At 42.4% G+C, this 22,964-nt stretch overlaps 2 protein-coding genes across 4 annotated transcripts in view; one reads left to right on the plus strand and one right to left on the minus strand.

The window, feature by feature from the left end:
* The window catches only part of slc20a2 (solute carrier family 20 member 2), a 135,044-nt gene that overhangs the window by 94,612 nt on the left and 17,468 nt on the right, over positions 1-22,964 (minus strand). The window contains exons 5-11 of one of the 3 annotated variants that reach the window (XM_079557501.1): positions 22,366-22,462; positions 22,167-22,286; positions 21,590-21,820; positions 20,834-21,464; positions 20,496-20,681; positions 17,151-17,235; positions 15,576-15,753 (exon numbers count right to left, since the gene is read on the minus strand). In XM_079557501.1, the coding sequence (XP_079413627.1) occupies positions 15,589-15,753; positions 17,151-17,235; positions 20,496-20,681; positions 20,834-21,464; positions 21,590-21,820; positions 22,167-22,286; positions 22,366-22,462 (1,515 nt within the window). In that variant the 3' untranslated portion in view covers positions 15,576-15,588. Of the gene's footprint in view, positions 1-15,575; positions 15,754-17,150; positions 17,236-17,687; positions 17,773-20,470; positions 20,682-20,833; positions 21,465-21,589; positions 21,821-22,166; positions 22,287-22,365; positions 22,463-22,964 lie in introns of those variants that run through there. The other 2 variants (XM_079557500.1, XM_079557502.1) reach the window with 2 other exon arrangements.
* Positions 1,470-11,924, plus strand: LOC306979090 (E3 ubiquitin-protein ligase KCMF1-like). The gene is made up of 7 exons (XM_079577902.1): positions 1,470-1,603; positions 2,836-3,003; positions 3,459-3,598; positions 6,870-6,971; positions 8,725-8,905; positions 9,927-10,233; positions 10,453-11,924. Exons 1-7 carry the CDS (start codon positions 1,588-1,590, stop codon positions 10,778-10,780), a joined length of 1,242 nt encoding a protein of 413 aa, XP_079434028.1. The 5' UTR covers positions 1,470-1,587; the 3' UTR covers positions 10,781-11,924.

The following is a 22,964-nucleotide window of genomic DNA, read 5'->3' on the forward strand; positions in this document are numbered from 1 at the left end:
TCGCTCTACGACAAAGTTTACTTCGGCCCCTCCCCCATTGGCGTAATGTATTTTGACTTTTGTAGGTGGCGCTGTCGCGCCATTTTTTTTTTCCCCAATATGAAACACACATTTTAATTAATTTTTCACCAAAACTGAATTTTGGGCAAAGTTTGGTGAGTTTTCGACTATGTTCAGGGGGTCAAATTCCTGCTCAAAGAGCAGAAGAAAGAAGAAAGAAGAAAGAAGAAAGAATAATAATATTTCCGAGAAAAACAATATCGTCGCTTTCGCGACGATATCATATTATACATTTTTGGAAAGCTCTAAGCGATCCGCACGCATCCGTGGGGTTCCTGGGTGGATGACGAGCGCTTCGCGCTCGTCATCCACTATATACCCCCATTCACACTATATACCCCCATTCATTTTAATGCAATAATAAGTATAAAGGGCCCACACCTCCGGTGTGGGCTGTCACTGTTTTACACGGTGAGTTTACGGTTGACATGGGGACAGCGCTTCGCGCTGTTTTTGTGCGCTCCGCGCACTTAGGGTCAGTGCGCTGCGCGCACTGCGCTGTGATTGCGATTACAATAGGCCCTTGCGACGGCAGGCCGCTCGGGCCTAATAATAAGAATAAGAAAAACCCTTACAATAACAATATAGCGCCGCCTCCGGCGGCCCATATTTATATCGTCGGAAAGGTCTCACGTCCAGTAACCCACCCGTAAGGTTCATTGTCAAATACGAGCGCGTTGCGCTCGTATTTTACCACTTCTTTGCCAATATTTCTTAATGCGTTTTTTTTTCAGATTTTTGTGCGAGCAACAACAAATATGCCGCTTTCGCGGCAAACACCTATATCATTGGATAGGCCTTAATGCCCTGAGTCACTCTAGTGGTGTTTTGGGCACTGGGAAGTGGCCATGGTCGATGACGAGCGCGTTGCGCTCGTCATCGACTACTTTCTTGCCAATGTTGCGCCTTCACTGGATTTTTCACCTTTTTTCACACGAGCAGTTACAAATGTGCCGCTTTCGCGGCACACGCCAATTTCACCGGACAGGGCGTGGTGCCGGGAGTCCCCCCATTACTGTCTAATGCATGGGGAGCGCTCCGCGCTCTGTTTCTTGAGCGCTGCGCGCTCTTTTCGGGACGTGCGCTATGCGCACGTCTTTCTTCAGTGCGCTCCGCGCACTGCCGTACAATTACAATAGGCCCGAGCCCTGCCAGGCCGCTCGGGCCTAATAATAATAATAATAATAACAATAATAATAATAATAATAATAATAATAATAATAATAATAATAATAATAATAATAAATGTCTGATATGGCACTTTTCCACACGCTCAAAGTAGCTACAGATTAAAAGTAAAATGCGTGCGTCTTTCTAAAAGGGAAAGGATACTGCCACCGTGTGGCCAAAGAAGCATTACACGGTACAGTGACACAGCAGGGCGCAGGGGGGCAGTGTGCCAGAGCGCAGTCTTCATGAGGGAAGAGGCCAGGGACAGCCAGCCAGCCCCGGCTTCTCTTCTCTACAATATTATTTTGTATTGTACGCCAGGAAGCCCACACAGGGGGCTGCATTAGTATTCATAGGATGTCCCGTCATGAAGGTAAATGACATTCAAAACAGACGAAAAAAGAAGAAGTCGGGAGTGGTATTAGAAAAGGGAAAAAAAAAGAAAAAAGAATGCCGCTAGCTAACTAAGCTAGCCACGAATATCTTGTTTGCATCCATATCAAGCTAACACTTGCTAATGCTATCTACCAGTCTGTTGAGTCAATGTGCGAGCATAGCTGGATAGTTATATATTGGTGCATTGTTGTTGTTGTCATTGAACGTATTTCGGGACATTGTGGTTAACTAAAACGCTCCGCACGTCAACTCACATAACCAAAACAACACTGACAAACAAGCGGAAGAGTTGTTAATGTTAGCTGCTGGTAGCAACGAGCTAACAGGCATTGCTCAGCCCTCTGTAGGTTATGGTCAAGCCTGGAGCAGGGGGAGTGCCTTAGAGCAGTCTTTACTCGGCCGTGCCCCACTTTGCTTATATCTTTAAAGTAATTTGTGCCAATGTTAATGGTGTTTGACGACTGACGGCTGTTAAATAAATGAAGAAGTCTCCACGCTTCGATTCGACAACGCATCATACGTCCTTGTGCCCAACCTTGTTGAGCTTTAAGTTACTTCTGGTATGAGACTGACTCTAATTTTCTTTTTACACTCCAGTAGTAAGTTAAACGTTTTATTGAAAAATAGTCTGTCCGTCAAAGCACACTGAATGTTGTTGTGTATTCGTTATGACAACTCTGCTGCCCTTTTGGTTTCCGATTGTGCTTGTAACTCCTGATGTGTCCACTTTGTCCAACTTTGGTTAGTTATCATTTCACTAACATTGGCAACAACGTAAATGTTTGACTTATTACCCTACACACATCAAGAGTTTCACAAACTGCGGACGGGCACTGGTGTCATACAATATACTTGACTGCACGACTGTTCAAGTCAATCAAGAATGGGGTGCACCTAACTGAGTGTGCCCTGTGCCATTTGTGTACATTTACATGTCAGTTTTTAAAGTTATCAACAGAATTTTTGCTCCAATTGTGCACCTATAGAGTTAAACTAAGACACATAGTATGTATCTGTTGTTTAGGACAAGAAAATATGACACAGCCACAATCGCAATTTGCATAGTACTCCACTTGTTTTGGTAGTAAAATAATATTCTCTGGACGACTACTGCTGCTCTTCCAGTTTGAGGATGTCAGAATACAGCACAACATCTTCCCATGTGAACTTAACCTGTTTTTTTCTTCTTCTGTTCCTTCTGTCCTCTAGGTGTGAGCTGTGATGCATGTTTAAAAGGCAACTTTAGAGGTCGGCGATACAAATGTTTAATTTGCTATGACTATGACTTGTGTGCGTCATGTTATGAGAGCGGTGCAACAACAACCAGACACACAACAGAACATCCCATGCAATGTATTTTAACAAGAGTCGACTTTGGTAAGTATGGCAACAGGTAACGCACACGCTCTAAAATGAAATTCTAGAATTTGACATTGTGACATGGCTAGGGCATGGTTAAACAGTATATCAGGTATTGGAAAAAAGTTTAAGTCCTACTGGTATCAACAAAAGTATTGAGAGCAGGTCCCGAATATAATATTATATCTTTAGATACCCAAGTTTTGGTGCCCATAGGGTCCTGGGACACTACTAAAGAAAGTTACTCTGTTGTTTCAGCTGAAATAAATGATACAAATTTAAAAAGATTTTTTTAATAGAATACAGGAACATTATTCTTCTGTTTTATAGATCTAGATGACAAATATTTTAGTATTGGTATCAGAAAAAGAATCGGTCAGGAATTGGTATCGTAAATGAAGTATCATTAAACTACCGGTATCAGAAAAAATGTAGATCTTTGTGGTTTAATATGAAGTATTTTGTGCCTCTAGACTTGTATTACGGAGGAGAGGCGTTCTCGGTGGAGCAGCCGCAGGCATTCACATGTCCATACTGTGGCAGGATGGGCTACACGGAGATCTCACTGCAGGAACATGTGGCTGCAGAACATACAGAAACCTCCACAGAAGTGGTATGTTTTAATCTCAGGCAAATTCTTCTGTTCTGCGCCGAGGCTTGTACACAAGAGTTTTTGTCTTTTGATAATTTTTAAATTGTAATCAGAACAAACATGCTGCGCACGACAGGTGCGGGTAATTGCTGTGTATTGTCGATGAGAACGTGCGCACATGTGCAATTAATCGCGAGGCGATTCACACAATGGGGCAGAGCAATCAGTGGATTGTGCGTAAATGCGGAATTGGCAACAGGAGGAAGTGGCCAACACACACATCCAGGCAAAAGTACACAAGTCAAATGGAAACACCCAAGAATCAAGAAACGTTTTTTAATTCACATGTGTGCTCAGGAACAGCATGTGGGGGAAAACCCAGAGGCTTTCTCAGAATTCGGGCGCAGTAGCTCCTCCTGAAGTGAACACATGCGACTCGAGCGGCTGATTTGAACAGAAGTGACTAATGCTATTTGACACATTAGGTATGCATGGGACATCACCTGTTATTGCTGTGTACTTTTCCGGCTGACCTTATCAGTTGGTAAAGTCTGTCCCAGATTGACTACAAAACATGAATGTCACTAAATAAGTGATAATGTGAAGCAGATTATCAAGTGGCTGAATTTATTCTGGGGTCTCCTGGCACTACATGCACTTTCAGAGGGAGTGGGCACTTGGTGTGCAGTCATATCAACATCACTCATTACAGCCATTGTTAAACCACACATGCATTTAAAATAATCATGCTGAGTTGGACTGCCAAGGAAGGCGAGTTTGTCTTGAAGATAAAGGATATACAGAAAACCGCATACTCTTTCCAAACAAAAAAAAATCCTCAATGAAAAGTTGATCACAAAAAAGATAAAGGGAACATTATATTAACTCAAGTGAGTGATTAACTCACTTGATAAGTTGTTAAATGTTAAATGGTAGACAAGATAACAAAACATACTTTGTAGAACCGATTAAACCAAAGTTAATCTTGAAGTTACCCGTCTTCATGGTACAGAACTATAATCTATCAGTGTCAGAAACTTATGAGTAGATATAAAATCTTTGATCAAGGACTAGTGTTGGTTCTACTGGATCTGAGCCCTGCCTTTGATACAGTAGACCACACTATTTTTTTAACTCCTTTAAAACACATGGGCCTCTCTGGTGCTGTACACAAATGGTTTACATCCTACCTCACAGACAGGACATTCATGGTAAGTGTGGATACCTGCTCCTCTAAGGTCCATAAAATCACATGAGGTATGCCCCAGGGTTCAATTTTAGGCCCAGTGCTTTTTAACCTGTATATGCTCCCTCTTGGCGATGTTGTCAGAAGTCGACTTTCACAGTTATGCTGATGATACACAGTTGTACATCTCCGTGTCTCCTGATGACACCAGGCCAATGGATGCACTTTATGCATATGATATGAAATCGTGGATGGCAGAAAACCTTCTCCAGCTTAACCAAGACAAAACTGAAGTTTTAGTCATCAGTCTAGAGGCCCAGAGAGAGAAACTTTTTTTTATTGGCTGTAGTCCAGAACCTGTGATTTTTGACTCTGGGCTGACTTTAACTCCACACATTAAGAATATCACAAAGATAGGTTTTAACCATCTAAAGAACATAGCCAGAGTCCGTCCCATTCTCTCTCAGGCCAACATGAAGATGCTGATGCATGCTTTTACCAGTCGTATTGACTACTGCAATGCCCTGCTTTCTGGTCTTCCCAAAAAGAGTGTCTCAGGTTTACAATTTTTACAAAATTCAGCAGCTCGTGTCCTGACGAAACCAGGAGGCGGGACCACATTACACCGGTTTTAGAATCACTGCATTGGCTCCCTGTGTGTTTTAGGATCAACTTTAAAGTTCTTTTCATGGCTTTTAAATGTCTTAATGGTCTGGGCCCATCTTATCTTTCAGAACTGCTTTTACCTTATGAACCTTCACGGCCCCTAAGCTCCTCTGGCAGGGGTCCCCTACTTATTCCTAAAGTCAACAAAAAGACCCAAGGCGCGGCGTCTTTCCAATATTACTGCCGTCGCCTCTGGAACGACCTGCCGGAGGAGCTCAGGACCGCAGAGAACGTTCAGGTTTTTAAGAGCAGGCTCAAGACCCACCTTTTTTTAGCTCAGCTTTTAACTGATATCTATTTATTTAGTCCTAATTATTTATATATTTATTTATGTTGATAATTTGTTATAAGTGATATTTTTCTAATTATTTCTAGCTTGCTTATTTGCCTTTACTTCTGGATTTTAGACTCTTATGAGTGTTTTTAGATGGTTTCTTATAATTTTAGGCTTTCCCAGTGTTTCCTCTGAAGGGTCCCTCTTAGTTAGTGCGTGCGTAGACGGTGGGGTAAAAGTTTGAGTGTGTGATTGAGAGATCTGTATATATTCGGGGGGATGGGAGGGTGTACCAGGCGTATCGTTTTAAAGGAATAGGCCACCGTTTTTACATACTAAGATATGTTCTTAGCTCACTTTAGTCGAGTTAATATATCCCCGTCTGGTCTTTGTCCGCGCGCTCTGTCACGCAAACGGAGCACATACGCAGCCTCTCCCACATGTCACATAGCTCCGAAAAAGCTCACGATAGAAGCTACCAAGCTCTTCCACGTGTTCCCTATTTAAATAAAGTTACATGAAGTGTTTTCATGCGAAGTATATTTACCCAGAAATGTAGCATGTCGATTTTATAAGCAAATAAAAAGGGGGACTATATTGTGAGGCGTAATGATACGAGGAGCACAGCGTCCGCGTAGTAACTCCTAAAGACTTCCCCCGCTCACTTCCGTCAATAACCTTTAGGAGTTACTGCGCGGACGTTTTGCTCCTCGTATCATTACGCCTCACAATATAGTACCCCTTTTTATCTGCTTATAAAATCGACATGCTACATTTCTGGGTAAATATACTTCGCATGAAAACACTTCACGTAACTTTATTTAAATAGGGAACACGTGGAAGAGCTTGGTAGCTTCTATCGTGAGCTTTTTTGGAGCTATATGACATGTGGGAGAGGCTGCGTATGTGCTCCGTTTGCCTGGCAGAGCGCACGGACAAAGACCAGACGGGGATATATTAACACGTCTAAAGTGAGGTAAGAACATATCTTAGTATGTAAAAACGGTGGCCTATTCCTTTAAATGTTGTAATCTGTAAAGCACTTTGTGATACTTCGCATTGAAACGCACTTTATAAAGTTTGATTTGATTACATACAAATTGTTACCTTAACTAGTAAGATCATCATTTGATTGTGTGTTCCTAATTATTGCATTTCTCTTCTAGATCTGCCCCATATGCGCAGCGTTGCCAGGGGGTGACCCTAATCATGTGACAGATGACTTTGCTGCTCATCTCACACTTGAACACAGAGCACCTAGAGACTTGATATCCTTTCACTTTGGTTAACATTAGTTTGTCTCTGTATTTGCCCATTCTGTTTCAAAGCATGTGACAAATGAGATCATTCATAGATTAACCAGTCTTTTCTATCTCTGATTTGGCATGTTCATTTTTCAACTTAATGTTGGTTTTGGCAGAGAAAAAAAGTAGAAGGCGCGGCCTGTAAACCAGTAGTGGCTTGTGGACAAGTGGAAGCTCATGGTATTTTCTGTTCATTACCATGGACCTGCATAAATCTGGACCAACATTGTTCCCTGCATTTTTACACACAGCCTTTTGCATGCATACACCATTAATTTAGACTGTTAACTTATAGTTAAAATCAAAATGTTTGCATTGAATTCAGCCTAATATTTAGTGAAAGCGTTTTTTCTCTAGTTTTGCGGAGGCAGCCAATCAGCATTCAGCTGGTGGCTGTTACAACACTGCCCCCTGCTTTGATAAGATAAGATAAGATAAGATGGTACTTTATTAATCTCACAGATGGAGAAATTGCATTCGATGAGAGAGCATCCGGCAGCAGCACCCATTCAGTGCGCACCACTCTTTTTTTCTTTGGTGAAAGATTGTTGTGTCGCGGCCGCCATCTTCACTGTTTTGGTCACAGGAGGAGCACTGGTTGATGGGAAATCCGTAGACGATGACCACGGCGGTGGAGCTCTTGCGCTTGGCCACGATGTTCTTGGCCACGCAGGTGTAGTTGGCCGTGTCGTACAGACGCGCCTGCTTGATGATCAGGTTGTGGTCCACGGTGATGTAGAAGTTCCTGTCCTCGGCCGGGTCGATGATCTCGTTGTCCTTCAGCCACTCCACCCGCATGACCTTGGAGGATGGAGAAACTGTAGCTGCCCTCTGTCTCCTCTGATCATCTGAAAACGGTGCACCGCCTCCTGGGCTTGTCCCCGTCTCAGAGCGTGGTGTCCTGCACTGGTCAGCTCCACCTCGTCCTTCCTCTTCCTCCTGCACAGCTCCCTCCACAGTCTATCACCATCTCCTCGTTGGTCCCTTTTGTTGTTTCCTGTAGCTCCTCTTGTGAAGCCGAGCTTCACAGAACTAAGAGTTGGCCTATCAGTGCTTTCTAAAAGCAGAGCTTCATGAGATTTTCCATAGAGCTTCTGGTGGCTCTGAGGGACAGGGATACTACAGGGAAGACAGACACTGAAACCAGACCAGACACGTCACAGCAACACCATGTGACAAGAGCCACATTTGGTTTTCCAACTTGCCAGGGGGGCCAGGCCATTCGTTGTTTGGAGCATCTTGAATAAGTCTATTTCTCAAAACAACAAAACAAAATACCAGCAGTTTTGCATGATCTTTCTTTATGTAAGTGAAAACAAAGCTATTATTCCACTTTTTTTTTTGGCCATGCTTGCTGGCTGGATGGAAGGTTTAGATCAGCTGCATTTGACCTTAGTTTGCCCACCTCCGCTCTAGTGGATTCATCATGACATTATAATTCTTAAATTTGCTACATACAAAAATGTATTTAATTTTACCCTTTTTTTAGTGAAATTTTATTGTCTAAACTGGTGGAGAAGACTGTTAGAACAGCGCACTGTTTCAATCCCAGCTGCACGAGTTCAATTTGCAGGATGTCACTCCCAGCTCTTCACCCATTTTACACTGGGCTGTCCTGTTTTGACTGTCCTGCCCGGTGAGCCAAGAATACAAAAGAAAAGTAAATTATACCCAAAATGTATGCGTAAAGTCATTGTACCTTAACACCAACTTCCACGACGAGTCCAGTGGTGTCCGGCACGTGAGGAGGATGTTTCACCCTGGCCGTGGGTTAGGGGGACCCCGGGCCCGCAGGTCTAACATGCACTTCACTAGCAGCACCACAGGGGGGCTCTCCACCAGTCAAAGCTCCTCACAGAGCTCCAACTACAGCAGAGAAGCCATGGACCCCATAGCAGGTCAGCTCCTAAACACACACATCAAATTATTCAATTTCTTTTCTTTTCTTTTCTTTTCTTTTCTTTTCTTTTCTTTTCTTTTCTTTTCTTTTCTTTTCTTTTCTTTTCTTTTCTTTTCATTTCTTTTCATTTCTTTTCTTTTCTTTTCTTTTCTTTTCTTTTCTTTTCATTTCATTTCATTTCATTTCATTTCATTTCATTTCATTTCATTTCATTTCTTTTCATTTCTTTTCTTTTCTTTTCTTTTCTTTTCTTTTCTTTTCTTTTCTTTTCTTTTCTTTTCTTTTCTTTTCTTTTCTTTTCTTTTCTTTTCTTTTCATTTCTTTTCTTTTCTTTTCTTTTCTTTTCATTTCATTTCATTTCATTTCATTTCATTTCATTTCATTTCATTTCTTTTCTTTTCTTTTCTTTTCTTTTCTTTTCTTTTCTTTTCTTTTCTTTTCTTTTCTTTTCTTTTCTTTTCTTTTCTTTTCTTTTCTTTTCTTTTCTTTTCTTTTCTTTTCTTTTCTTTTCTTTTCTTTTCTTTTCTTTTACCCTACCCTACCCTACCCTACCCTACCCTACCCTACCACTAAAACATGTACAATAGGCCAGGATGAGTGAGAGTATGCTTGAGAGTACGAGTGGGGGAAAACAGATGGAAATTCCTGACTTAATGCAGGAGCCATTCTGCCTGGGGTCTCCTTCATTTTCATTACAAATATTTACAATATTACATAATATTTCATGCATATCCCATGCATGTTCATTAACATGCTTTTCAAAAACGCCAGACTTTTGCCCTTGTCAACTTCTGTTGTATTTCTATAGGAATTGGAAATAACTGTTTTGTGTGACTCAGGGATTTTGTATTTTGTGCCCAAGAGTCCTCTATTATTATTATTATTATTATTATTATTATAAAAGGAAAACGTATTTTCAGTTTTTAGCCAAGATTTAAGTTGTAAAACATAAAAAAGACCTTTCATTGCTCTTGTAGCAGAGTGCTCCCAGATGTCTTACCAGTGGAGTGTGTTTGCAGAGCTGCTGTCCCAGTTGTCCGGGGTCCGGCGGTCAGCGGGGGGACAGCTCAGTTCGGGCCCCTCGGCCTCACAGCTGCAGCAGCTTCAGATGCAGCTACAGCTGGAGCGGCAGCAGGCGCAGGCGGCTCGGCAGCAGCTCGAATCGGCCCGAAATGCCACTAGAGGAGCTGGACGCACCAATGCAATTCTAACTAACTCCTCAGCCACAAACTCCAGCGCCAATATGAACCCTAACCCCAGTCCCAACCCGGGACCTCCGGAGCCCTCTCAGCACACTGCGCACAACTCCCAGTTTCTACTCAGCAGGTGGGACACTCACTCAACATCTACTGTCTCTCCCTCGAGTCCCAATCCTCAAATTGTTTGTTGACGGTTTTACATTTAAAAATCAATTGCCTCTGATGACAGACAGACAACAGATCTAAAGAATTGTGTTTTTATATGATTCTATTGCTCCTGGTGTGCAAATCTTAAGCTTAGTTTTAAAACGATGCTCTCTGAAAGTCCTGGTCTTGTGCTCTGCAGGCTGAGCGAGCCACGGTTGTCTGAGGTGGAGCGACAGGTGTGTGAGGCGCAGTGGGCCGACCGGAGCCTCTTTGTAACTGAGCTGTTGCTGTCCACACTGCTGCATGACGAGGATGCGTCTGCCTCCTCCTCAGAGGATGATGAAGACTGCCACGCCCCCATGAGGAATTTTGCCGATTTCCAGGCAATGGGCTGCGTGGAAGTCATGACCTTAGATGTTGCATTGGAGAACCTCAACCTTAAAGAAAGCACGACAACGCCAAGCAAGTCAACAAAAACAACAAAAACACCACCTATGAAGAAAGAGCCCCCAGCCCCTCCCCTTTGATGACATGGTCTTTACCTCCCAGTTAAAACCATTGAAACTGGCTGACTGTCGGGTCAGGCCTACTGCCAATGGATGACAACAAAGACTGCATCTTTTTGGCTTTTTTCAGTGATTGTCATTTCAGATCTGTCACTCACACTTAATCCCATGTTGTGTACATTGAGTAAAAGTAGTGAGGCGAGAGAATGTGAAAGCAAGCATGGTGGGTGCGTGGAAGACAGAAATAACTTTATAAATATATTATAGAAAAAAGTCTATATGAAAGTTGATAATCAGCTCCACTTAATCTGTTTTACTCCCTCAAGCATAATTAGTCTGATAAGAGACAAATGTCACACTCGTCCTGGGAGAGCAGGCAGACTAAACGCTCTTCTGTGTAAACGCTGCTGTGTAATTTATAGTTTTGAATAAGTGCTTGGATGGTTTACCACAACTTAAGCATGAGCTTAAATCACCATGTGCCCATTTTTATCTGCACAGTCACTGAATGGGGAGGACTTTTTATGTTCACCCACATGTGAGGAGCTGTATCTGTAACGGTAATGGTGCAATTGCCTCAATTGAGACATTTGTGCATCACCAACTGTCTTGAGTGACTTTTTTTGGTTCTATTCATGTCCGGTTTAACCCCTTCCCTCATGTGACATCACTTGTTTTGGGTCATGTGACCTTGCTTTATATCAGTTGGGCACTTTGGTCTCAGTTGTGTACCCATTGTCCGTGTGTGTACTGTACACTACAAATGCTTTACATAAAGGCGATACATGATGCAGATTAAAACATTCTGAACAAGAAACACAACCCTGGTCTTCATACAGTTGCTTTTCGCTGTCTCACTCTGTCTGAAGGCCAGATGCATCCATCTCCAGCTTCCTGTGATCTAAAATTAATCCTTTGTTGATTAGTCATGAATGCAAAGATTACTCATGTGACTTGAAGGATAATCCTGTATACTCTTTTCATTCATGTCTCACTCTTGAGACCTTTGTATGCCTCCACTCATACCTGAGGAAATGCAATGTATGTTTTTTGGCTCGGCAAACAGGCCAAATCACAGGGTAAACCTTGAAGTGGGGAGGACAATAAAATGTTTTGGATGGAAATGATCTAACCCTAATCGGTGCTCCGTTTTCTTTTTTGAAGAATTTTTTCAGAATTTTCAACATTACGTCATGTTCAATAGTTGAGCTCACAAACCCTTTACCCGTCACATTCTTTCATGTATTTGAAGCAGTAAGTTTGAAGAATGTATGTCTGACCTTACCATTTGAATGCACTGATGTAGATCAAATTAAAGTGACCCAGCAGTAAACCAAATGAACTGTCTTTTCAAGTCAACAAAAGTTGCACGCAATTTTAGATGTATCTTGAGAAATGACAGGACTCAGTTGTTTGTCTCTGTAATTTTAATTCCCATAATTTACTTTAATGCAGACAATTCACCATTAAAATTTTAAATACATTACAGTACATGTTTTTGCAAATCAAAACAGCTTTAAGATTTGTAGAAACAGGCTACAATTGATTTTTTTTTAAAAAACATTTATTACTGTACGTTGTCGGACTAGACGGTTAAAAGCAGTAAACAGTAAAAGACGACACAGCTGTTAAGCCTGCAGGCCAGCCGAGGAGCACATTCTGAAAAATGAACCACTTCACAAAGACAGCAGCACGCCATGTCCGGAGTCTGCGACACCTTGACCAGCACGGGCTCGACACCTATGGGCTCGACACCTATGGGCTCTCCTTTTTACAACGTACAGCATATTGCACATTCAGCGAGGGAGGAAATGGCACGTTGTGTTTTCTTATTGGGTTAAAGTAGTTTTGAAAAAAAGAAGAACCGGGCTCCCCCAATGGCATTGCATCTTTAATTCCTATTTTCCAGTCAGGGTTGGTGTGAACGCTGTTTAAGGAGAAATCGCCCGAGTAGTACCCCACCCAGTGGCTGTGTAATTTCGTTTTTCTAAAATTTTGCTTATTCTTTGCAATTCAAATTGTATTGTATAATAACGTAGTTCTTGTTTCAGCCACCAGAGGGTGATGTTCGCTTTCCCCTTCCATTGGAGCAGTGTCTCCATTTTTGGCCGTCAGCCAGGACTAGATGAAGCAAGTTAATGCAAGTAAATGAATGTGAGAATTACAAAGGGTTTAAAAGCCCAGCTTACCAAATTTATTTAACAATACAGTGTTTGACTAGCCCGATTTAATAATAAAATGTATCAAGTCATCAATTTTATGTATACTGTAACTACATAAGCAGACCTCGACAACTAGTCACAGGCATGTCCAAAATAATGTATATTAGCTTATGCCGGGAAGCAATAGTTGCTTTATTTGCTGAATTACTACCATAAACACGCTTTCAAAGTGGTTGCTATTATTTGGTCTATGTAATGTAACACCTTTGTAAATCCCACTGTTAAAATGAACTGAAAACTAAGTGTCCAGTTGTCAGTTCCCAATTTGAGCACAACAATGTCCTAATATAGAGGGTATGCACATTTCACTCAAACGAAAACCCTTGACATTCTATACTGAGTGTCAAAAATGGGATAACTCTGCAGACTTGCCACTCATTTGGCTCCGTTGCCATGACGGAATGCTATCTGCATACCCTCCAAAACAGCTCATGCTAGAAGCAACAGGGAAACAAAATTACAAAGTGTTCATCGAAAGTTCAAAAATAAAAAGGATTTTGAAATCTGATCTATTGGCAACCTTCACATCATTCTACAGATTCGAGAACACACTGCACTTGGATTGCAATGGCACCATAGACCAGGTGACGTGAGATACGATACTTCACATCAGGTTTACAATCCGCCACCTGCAGTGTGTTCTCTTTAGTGTTTGGAAGCTCACCAGGGTTAAAACTCAAGATATGGTAGAAAAATATAGTTTTAATGATATTTCTCTAGTTAGTTTCTTCATTAGTGAATTGCACCCATTCATGTAGTGTGTACACACAGTAGTAGCAGTGTAAAGTGATTTGGATCATGATCAGCACTACTACCACTACAATAAACAGGAACAAGACATCACCATGCGTGCACACAGTTGCTCTCATCCGCACTCTCTCTAGACACTTCTGGTTTTTTCTTGATCTTGCACTTAAAATTAATCATTAGTGTTTTTTCTTTCATTGGCATTATTAGGCAACAGTTTTTTTTTTTTATCATATACTCTACAATATTGTTACAATGTAAACACCACAGTACTTGTTTACTGTCATCACAAAGTAAAATAAAACACTATGTTACAAGGCAATTGGCTACTTGAGCATAATTTTGCATGAGGAAAAAAAAAATGAAAATACAACCACAAGAACAAAAACCTTGCAACTCATGGCATCGAGTTTGTTCAAATAAAAAAAGCTTTAGACTTTGTTCATCTACAGGTCAGGTGACCTTGTTAAAAAGCTGGTGATGATCATTACAAACCCCCCAAAACATTTTTTTTTGTGACTTGACTTCTCCTCAAACGTGACCATTATTGAACTATGCACTTTGACGCACAAATGATACAAACAGCCAATAATGAGCTACACATGTGGCTGGGGAGGTCATTTCCCCTGTTTTTAACAGGGCTGCATAACTGCCCAGGATAAAGCAAAGTTTGTTCTTGGTTTTAGTTTTTCGATATGAAATGTCAACATCAACACCACGTTTGAGATTACAAGGCTTTTGCTATGGTTTGGAGGCCTCAAATTTGTGGTGTAGAGCCACAGTGCCGTTAAACCCAGATATTTGACTGACAGGGAACAATAAAAAAATATGATTGTTTCGGTCAATGATAGGTCCATCCTATAGCAAACAAGTGACAGGTGTACAAAAGGCATTGCAATGAGCATACAAAACATAGTTATGGTTTTTTTGACCATCCTGATTAAAATCTATTTTATCTATTTAGGCCGAATTCCAAGTACATGATCTATATAATAGGCCTACAGTAAAGGGAAATACACAGCAGAGGCCTCCAATTGACATTACAAAGAAATCATGATCCCCACGTGCCCAAAAACCTTTAGGGACAGTTATTTACAAAAGAAATTACATTATAATACATCATTAAAAATATGAGACCCATCTATAAAAACATACAACATAAAGAACAAAAAGAAAATGTTTTCGTTTTTCTTTCTTTTTTTTTTTTTTTTAGCAAATCAGGTTTCTATGGTATCATGTTGCAAATAAAAAGCAGACTGACGATTCCACACTCCCGGTCTTTGAGGTGGCTCTCCGTTATCCCCTGTTGCACCAGTCCTGGATGTTCAGGTAGTTGACAGATGGGTTGCTTTGCCACATGCACACAGATTTGTTTGAAAGCAATTAATTTTTAAAGCAAGCAGCAATTTTCAAGACTCAACGATATGTACATGTTTTTCTTGCGGCATGTTGGAACTTTGAAAGTAGCGTTACTGCAGGCTTTGCGTTTGTGTGCCATCTCAATTGTTTGGCTTTTTCAAGAAGAAACTGTGTTCTGTTGGTATACAAAGCCTATTTTCTCAATTGTTTATGTACAGCAGATAAAATTTATATTGGTGTGTTCAAAGAGTAAAATCATTCAGAAACCCAACTCATAGCTCAGGAAGGAGCCAAAAATTGCATGTGACCAACCCCTGTCAAATCCACAGGACAACCAAGCCTTTCTGCAAACATCAGCAATCCTTCCCCTGTCTGCCTTTTTGTCATTTTCCTTATGCTCGCAGTCTCCTCGTCGTCCCATTTCTCCTCCATCTTCATGCTTGCTCTGGTTTTCCTCTTCTCGATCCCTCTTGTCTTGGATATTCGCCCTCCACGCAGCCCTCAGACGAAGGGCAGGATGCCATACACAAACAGGGCCATGACAGCAGCGCTGAACAGGCCGGCCACGGGCACAGTGACGAACCAGGCCAGGAAGATGTTTCGGAAGAGTCGCCAGTCCACCGCCTTCTTCGAGCGGATCCACCCCACTGCCACCACGGAGCCCACCTGTACGCAGGGGCAAGAACGGGGACAAAATCAGCAGTAGTTTGGACATGGTATAAAAGAGCAAGACAGTGGAGAGAGACGGACTACAGGCTTTATAGACCACGAGCTTAAGTTTTTACGAAATGCATTACATCCTAATTTCAATACTGGTCAAATTGAACACTAGTTAATTCTTTTGAGCAAAATATTATCGATCGCCATCAGTCTGGACTTATAGGATAGGGAACGCATAAGTACAAAGCCTGGAGTCTGGCTCTTCAAGAACATTTTGTTTTCAAGTGCCTGTTAGTAAGAGGATGCCAAAAGAATTAAAGCTATAGGAGAAAATATACAGTGAATGGAAGTCTGAAATCTGCATCCAAAATGCTCCAAACCGAGACCTCCACAACTGAAGGCTTCGCATTTTTACAACAAAAATCAGACTTCCACATTGATTGTACCCCCTTTTAAAAAGACAAATTATCAGTTAAGAAATCATGTATTTAATGAGAATAAGCAGGTAGTGTGTGGGGTGTGAGTCACATGTGCACACAAACACAAGTAAATGCAGCCGCTTTGCTTAAATATGAAAGTTCATTCTAAACCAGTAATGTCTAAGACAAATCTGACGCCAGGGTTTGCACTAAAACCTATGACGTAATAGTTTAGAGTTAACTGTAAACTGACCAGACGCTCTGAAAGGAGCAGGTGAAGTCTGCTGCCCTGTGCCCCACACACTACAACAGGCACTGGCTGAGTTTGACCTGATGACAAATATGTCAAACTAAACCAGTGTCTGTTGTTGCTCATGTAGTCCTCTTCGAGAAGATCACAGCAAAAAATATTGTACAACACTCAACGATAATGGAGGTATTTCAACAATACTTTGAGCTGTGAACTTCACGATTATTCACCACCAAAATTATACAAACCAGTAGCTGTGAGTAACTTTACAAAGCAATGCTATTATTCAATATTTATATGAGACAAAGACAATCTGAAAATGAGAAGTGAAGTTATTTCATGGATGTAATGGTAATGTTTGAACAAATTGACTTTAAATTTTTTTAGATCAGCTTTGGGTCTACCGAAATATTCAACAGAAATGACAACACAAATGATTTGAGTGTTCAGAAAACAAAGCTTTGTAAGTCTAAAGTCTAAGTCCAAAAAGTCTAAACTTTTACAAAATGGAAAACATGACCGAATCAAAATATTTAAAACAGTATAAATATATAAATATAGACTTTATGTTTGTCACTGATCATTTGAAACAGGGAAAGGTTGTCATTTCTGAAGGAAGGCTACGTGAGAGCTCAAAGCTGCAACTACAGGAGTTGTGATTGGATTTGTCGATTGAAAGCTACAGGTGAAGAATGAGGCGGAGCCGTGAGGGTCTCTACCAATGACTCCAATACCTTGCAGTGGGTGGAGCTTATGGGGATGCCCACATTTGATGCAACAAGCACTGTTAGCGCACTCATTACTTCAATGCAAAATCCGCTGTAAAGACAGATGTGTAGAAACACAGAAAGATGGAGAGGAGAGGTGACAAAGTGGAACACAAGTACGACAGGTTGGTGATGCTTTGTGTGGCTGGATAATCTGCTGGTGGCCAAGCGGTGCACCCACACAAGAAGCCATGCCAGTGTAGGGGCCACAATGGAGGTGTTGGAGGGAATGAAACAGAGGTTAGGTCAGTCATGCTTCTGGTCTGGAACGGGACCTGCAAAACATGGAGGGGGCCTGCACGAGTCAGTCTTACTCTGGAAGATGGTACCCGATACCTCCCGTTACATGTGGAATTTACTCAGGCCTTTCTGCCATCAAATGGACAAAAGGCTCTGTGAATGCTACTGCTCATCACGTGCGTTTCAGCCTTAAGACTGTGCAAGCCTCCTCCATGAAAAATACAAACATGTTAGGAGTCCAGCTGGAGGCGCCACTAATTTTACCTTGCAGTGCGTGGTACTGACTGGGATTCCGATATTGGACGCGAACACGACAGTGAGTGCAGAGGCCAGTTCAATAGTGAAGCCACTGTGGAGGGCAAGGCAGGGAAGAGCAAAGACACATCCTTCATTCAAATGCAAGAGACGTTCTGCTTATGCAATCTCATTGTTTGCTGGAAACCCATTCAGCCAAACCAGAACACTTACAGTAGCTGAGAGAACAGCAACTACTGAACATAAAAATATTTTAAATAATTTATAATTAAATATGCATTTAGCTTAAAAGGGTGAAAAACATTTTGGCTAATGTATTCTTAAAATGATAATAAAATAAACCTGTAACTACTTTACTTTAACCTGTCATTTACGTAATATTTTAGCAGGAGGAAAAAAAAAAAACTCCACTGGGTCCACAATAAATGACTGCATTTTGGAAGAAGGTGGTTTTGGCTGTAAATATACAGTTGTGCTCAAAAGTTTACATACCCTGGCAGAACTGTACGTCTGTGTTATATAGCAGCAGTTTGCATCCATTTCTACAGGAATCATACTTTGAAGGGAAGTTAATGTATCATTCCCATGACAAACTACAGACATATCACCAGCAAGTAACACTCAAAGTTTGATTAGTTAACAATTCCGCCTGAAATATTTTGAAGAAGAATACTTCCTGCCAATGTGAGCCAAACAAACAAACTTCTTAGAATAGTCAGACCGGGCAAATTTGTCTTGGTTCTTGGCAAAGGTCTGGCGATGGTACGAGGGAAATTAAGAAAGAAAAAGACAGGCATACAGAGAGAAGGGGCCATAATGGTGAACAAATGGTAGAAGAGGAATACGAATGAGGATGTAGAGAGAATGATGGTGGGACCGATGGGAAAGGGAATGATTTAGAGGTGAGCGGCCTTTGAAAATAAGCCCAAAGACAAATAAGAGAAGGCAAACTGTTTGGAGATGGAGAAAGGTAGTTAAGAAAAGCTTGATGGAAGGGGGAGAGGGCTGTAAGAGGAAAGAAAAGGATAAAGGGGAAAAGTGAGAAGAGTCAGTGTGGCGTCGCTCCCTGGGCTGTGAGCGAGGGGCCATGGGTCATGGGTGCCACACATACACAAACTCACTAGAGCAATAAGGAATTAAAATCATACGTGTCCCATAACATACAGCAAACAGAGCAGGCCCAGCTCACACAGAAGAGCAACAACACACATGCAACTCTCATTAGTAGTATGTGTTTGACCCAAGGACAATGCAAAGATTAATGTCAAAGGAGCAGTAGAACAGCGGCAGAGTGCACTTGTGCACATGCCTGCGCGCTGCAAGACTCAAGGGCTCATTGCGCTTCATTTCCAAAGCCAACTAATCTATTCACAATTATGTAACAAAAAGAAAGCGTATACTGTACAGTCTGTACAGTCTGATTAGCCAATTACATTATACCTTAAACTTAAGTATTTTCCATTTAAAGCTTAGGACCATAACGTCGCCTGGTATGCCACAGCCAGGGCCCCACTCAAGAGCCAGACCTGGGGCTCATGCAAGCGCCTGGAGGTCGGGGTCTTTTCTCACTGACAGATTGTTGGACCACAGATTCAGGAGGAGCAGTGCAGATTATGTCCCGGTCACAGCACACTGGACCAGCTCTATACCCTCTGTCGGGTGCTCGAGGGTTCGTGGGAGTTCGGTCATCCAGTCCATATGTGCTTTGTGGATCTGGAGAAAGTGTTTGACCGTGTCCCTCGTGGTGCCCTGTGGGAGGTGTTCCGGGAGTATGGGGTCCGGGGCCCTCTGCCTAGGGCTGTCTGTTCCCTGTATGATCGCAGCAGGAGCTTGGTTCGCATTGCTGGCAGTAAGTCAGATCTGCTCCCAGTGCGTGTTGGCGTCAGCCAGGGCTGCGCTTTGTCACCGGTTCTGTTCATTATCTTTATGGACAGAATTTCTAGGCGCAGCCAGGGGCCGGAGGGTGTCCGGTTTGGGAGCCTCAGGATTTAATCTCTGCTGTTTGCAGATGATGTTGTTCTGTTGGCTTCATCAAATCAGGACCTTCAGCACGCTCTGAGGCGGTTTGTAGCCGATTGCAAAACGGCCGGGATGAGGATCAGCACCTTCAAATCCGAGGCCATGGTTCTCCACTGGAAAAGGCTACCTCCCCTATCCAGGTCGGTGGAGAATCCTTGCCTCAAGTGGAGAAGTATCTCAGGGTTTTGTTCACGAGTGAGGGGTGGATGGGGCATGAGATTGAAGTAAGGAACGGTGCGGCGTCCGCAGTGATGCGGTCACTGTATTGGACCGTTGTGCTGGAAAGGGAGCCGAGTTGGGGGGAGGGGGGCAGGGCTCTCGATTTACCGGTTTATCAACATTCCTACCCTCACCTATGGCCATGAGATCTGGGTAATGACCAAAAGGTCAAGAATGCGGATACAAGCGGCCGAAGAGATAGGGTGAGGCTTCTTGGATCGTTCTCAAAAAGGCATTTTTTTTCTTTATTATTCTAAAAAAAACAAGTGCAACTACGCACTACTTTTAAGTGTGTTTTAAAGCTCAAAAGGTACATTTTACCTTAAAGACGGGAGCTGTATGATGCACACAACAGTATTTATATCTGGAACAAACACTGCTCTGCTGCCTGGCTGGATATTACAACAGCATTTTGTTACAGAAATTATCTGACATGCATAAAGAGAAGAAAAATATTTTTTTTTCATAGCACAAATTAATAAACGTTACATAAACATTTAAAACAAGTGATCTGGGTCACCATTAGACTTTTTTAGCAAGAATTTCCCTCTAACTCGTCCATTATGAAGACAATCTCACCTTGAAGGGGTGATGGGGGTCAGGTCCTTGCCCATTGTCTGGATCACACGTCGACCCCACACCCAGAGCCCAGCGCAGATACCTATACCTCCATAAAACAGCAGCCAGATTGGGGTGGCTGCATCCTGCATTACTCCACCCTGATCATAGATCATCCACAGCGCCACCAGAGGCCCAATGGCATTACTGAAAAGCAAAGGTCCAAAATAACTTTGTTACTGTGGTAGTTGGCATTAATTCTTTCAAACTCAGTAGGGTCATGAAAAGTAGTATTATTAGCAAACAAAGCTACAGTACAATTTCCCAAATTTTACAGTATTTGCACTGTAAAAGATTACCTGACATCATTGCCTCCGTGGGCAAAGGAGCCAAAACAAGCAGTGAGAATTTGTAGAAAGTGGAAGAGCTGGAACACCTCCGATTTGTCCTTCTCTTCATGATCCTCATCCACCAGGTCATCCAGAGGCACCGGCGCTGACCCTCCGTCTTCTGCCACCCCCTCCAGCTCTGTGGCCAGTTTCATCTCCACTCCTCCCTCCTCTGCCTCAATCTCAGCCTCTGCCACAGCATTGCAGTACGACGAGTAACTATCATAGCGTATTCGCTTTTTGGAGTACGACACACTATTGCTCCTGCCTCCGCCCTCTCCCACAAGCTTTTCACTGTCATCACGTGACTCGGTCCGCCTGAGCGGCTGGACGGGCATGCCGCATATGGCTGCTGTGTAGCAGGTGTAGCTGTTATTGCGCCGCAGCATGCGGTAGTTGTTCTCAGGGGCATTAGACCCTGTGCGCTCGCTGTCATCCATGCGCCCCAGGTGGATTTTGTGAAGCAGGTCTTTATACAGGCCAGAGTCTTTGTGCACTGTATGGTACACCTGGCCATCACTCCGCATGTGGCCGTCAAAGGTGAAGCTGCCATTGGAGATAGGGGATTTCAAGCAGCCATTTGTCATTGAATGGGTGCGTCCTGCAAAAAAAAGAAGAGAAGTGGGTAGTATTAATAATATTAATAACAAACATTTTATTAAAAGTAAAAGTAAATCTCAAAGTAGTAAAAAAAGAGAATTTCCCAAAGAGGTGAAATGAACATACCATAGACCCTGCCATTTGGCATGACAGTGCCTCCGTTGGCCTGGTTAGTTAGCTCTCCAGTGGATTCCCGTGTGCTCCGGTCAGTGCTCCCCGTCAGAGGCAGCACAGCCTCGTCAGTAGCTTTGGCCCCTGGTAGCTCTTTGAACACGGGGCTCTCCTCTTCCTCCTCAGGGATCTTGTCCAAGCTTTCAGAGGATATCCTGGACAGAGTCTGCTCTTTCTTTAATCGACCTAAAAGATAGAACAAACGTGTGACGTGAATCACTACTCAGACTGTAAACACACAACACAGACTGGCAGACTGCATGTCTCATAGTAAAAGCGGATTATATCAATGGATTTTTTTTTTTCTTCCCTTATTAGCACAGGCATGTTCTGGGATGAAAAAGCCTGACTGAACATGCAGTAATTATTAAATGAGTGGCTCGAACATCAATCTACACTCACTACAAGGAAACAGTGGAAGGCCGCTGTACATTTTTTGAAATCACAGAACATCCATTGGCGATCATTCGGTCAGTTTGGAAGTTACATTAGCCATAATACTGCAATATCAACGTCACACACAGACACTTACTTGCTATTTTCCTTCTCATCCAAGGACAGACAACAAACCAGACCAGCGCTGCACAGACCAGTGAACCTGCCAACGTGATGAGAAAGATGGCCCATACTGGGAGGCTCTCAAGTCCAAGTACTGAAAAAACACCAGAGTCAGAAAATCTAGCTTAGTAAAAAAAAGAAAAAAAGAAAAAAAGCAGTCACTCAGCACTTACATGGCGCGCCAGTGTACATGATAGAAAATGTGTTAATTCCAATTGTGCAGGCATAGAAGACGGGCAGCGCTCGCAGACCATTAGGAGTGGGATCATCCTGTATGCGAAACATTGTGACCATTAGTCTATTTACTATGAAAAATCTTAAGCTACCAATACTTAAAGACCCTATACCTGATTATTTTGAAAGAGGAAGCCACTATATTAAAATGTTAGTGGAGGTCCAAAGTCATTCCTAACGTTACCAACATATTTATAGCATCTGAATTTGTCACGGGGCCGAGTTTAAAGCACATTTCACAACTTGCAGGGTCACTTTTCTGGGTCACTTTCCCAAAATTGAAAGAACAACGATTTTTTTGCTCATGAGCAAATGCTTGGCAAATGACCCCCCGAATTTTGTTTGGGGGTGTATTTTGATGTATTGAAGAGTTTTGTGACATGGATACTGTCAGCTAATACTGTGATCACCATAAACTGGAGACAAATACTGTGCAGTTCTACCTGCAAGTCAACACAAGTTGATAAAAAAGGGAGGGGAGCTCCAATTGTGACTATACACCAACTGCAGCCCGAGAGAGAAACCTTCCAATGACTCA

This window comes from Gobius niger, assembly GCF_951799975.1.
Source record: "Gobius niger genome assembly, chromosome: 1".
NCBI lineage: Eukaryota > Metazoa > Chordata > Actinopteri > Gobiiformes > Gobiidae > Gobius > Gobius niger.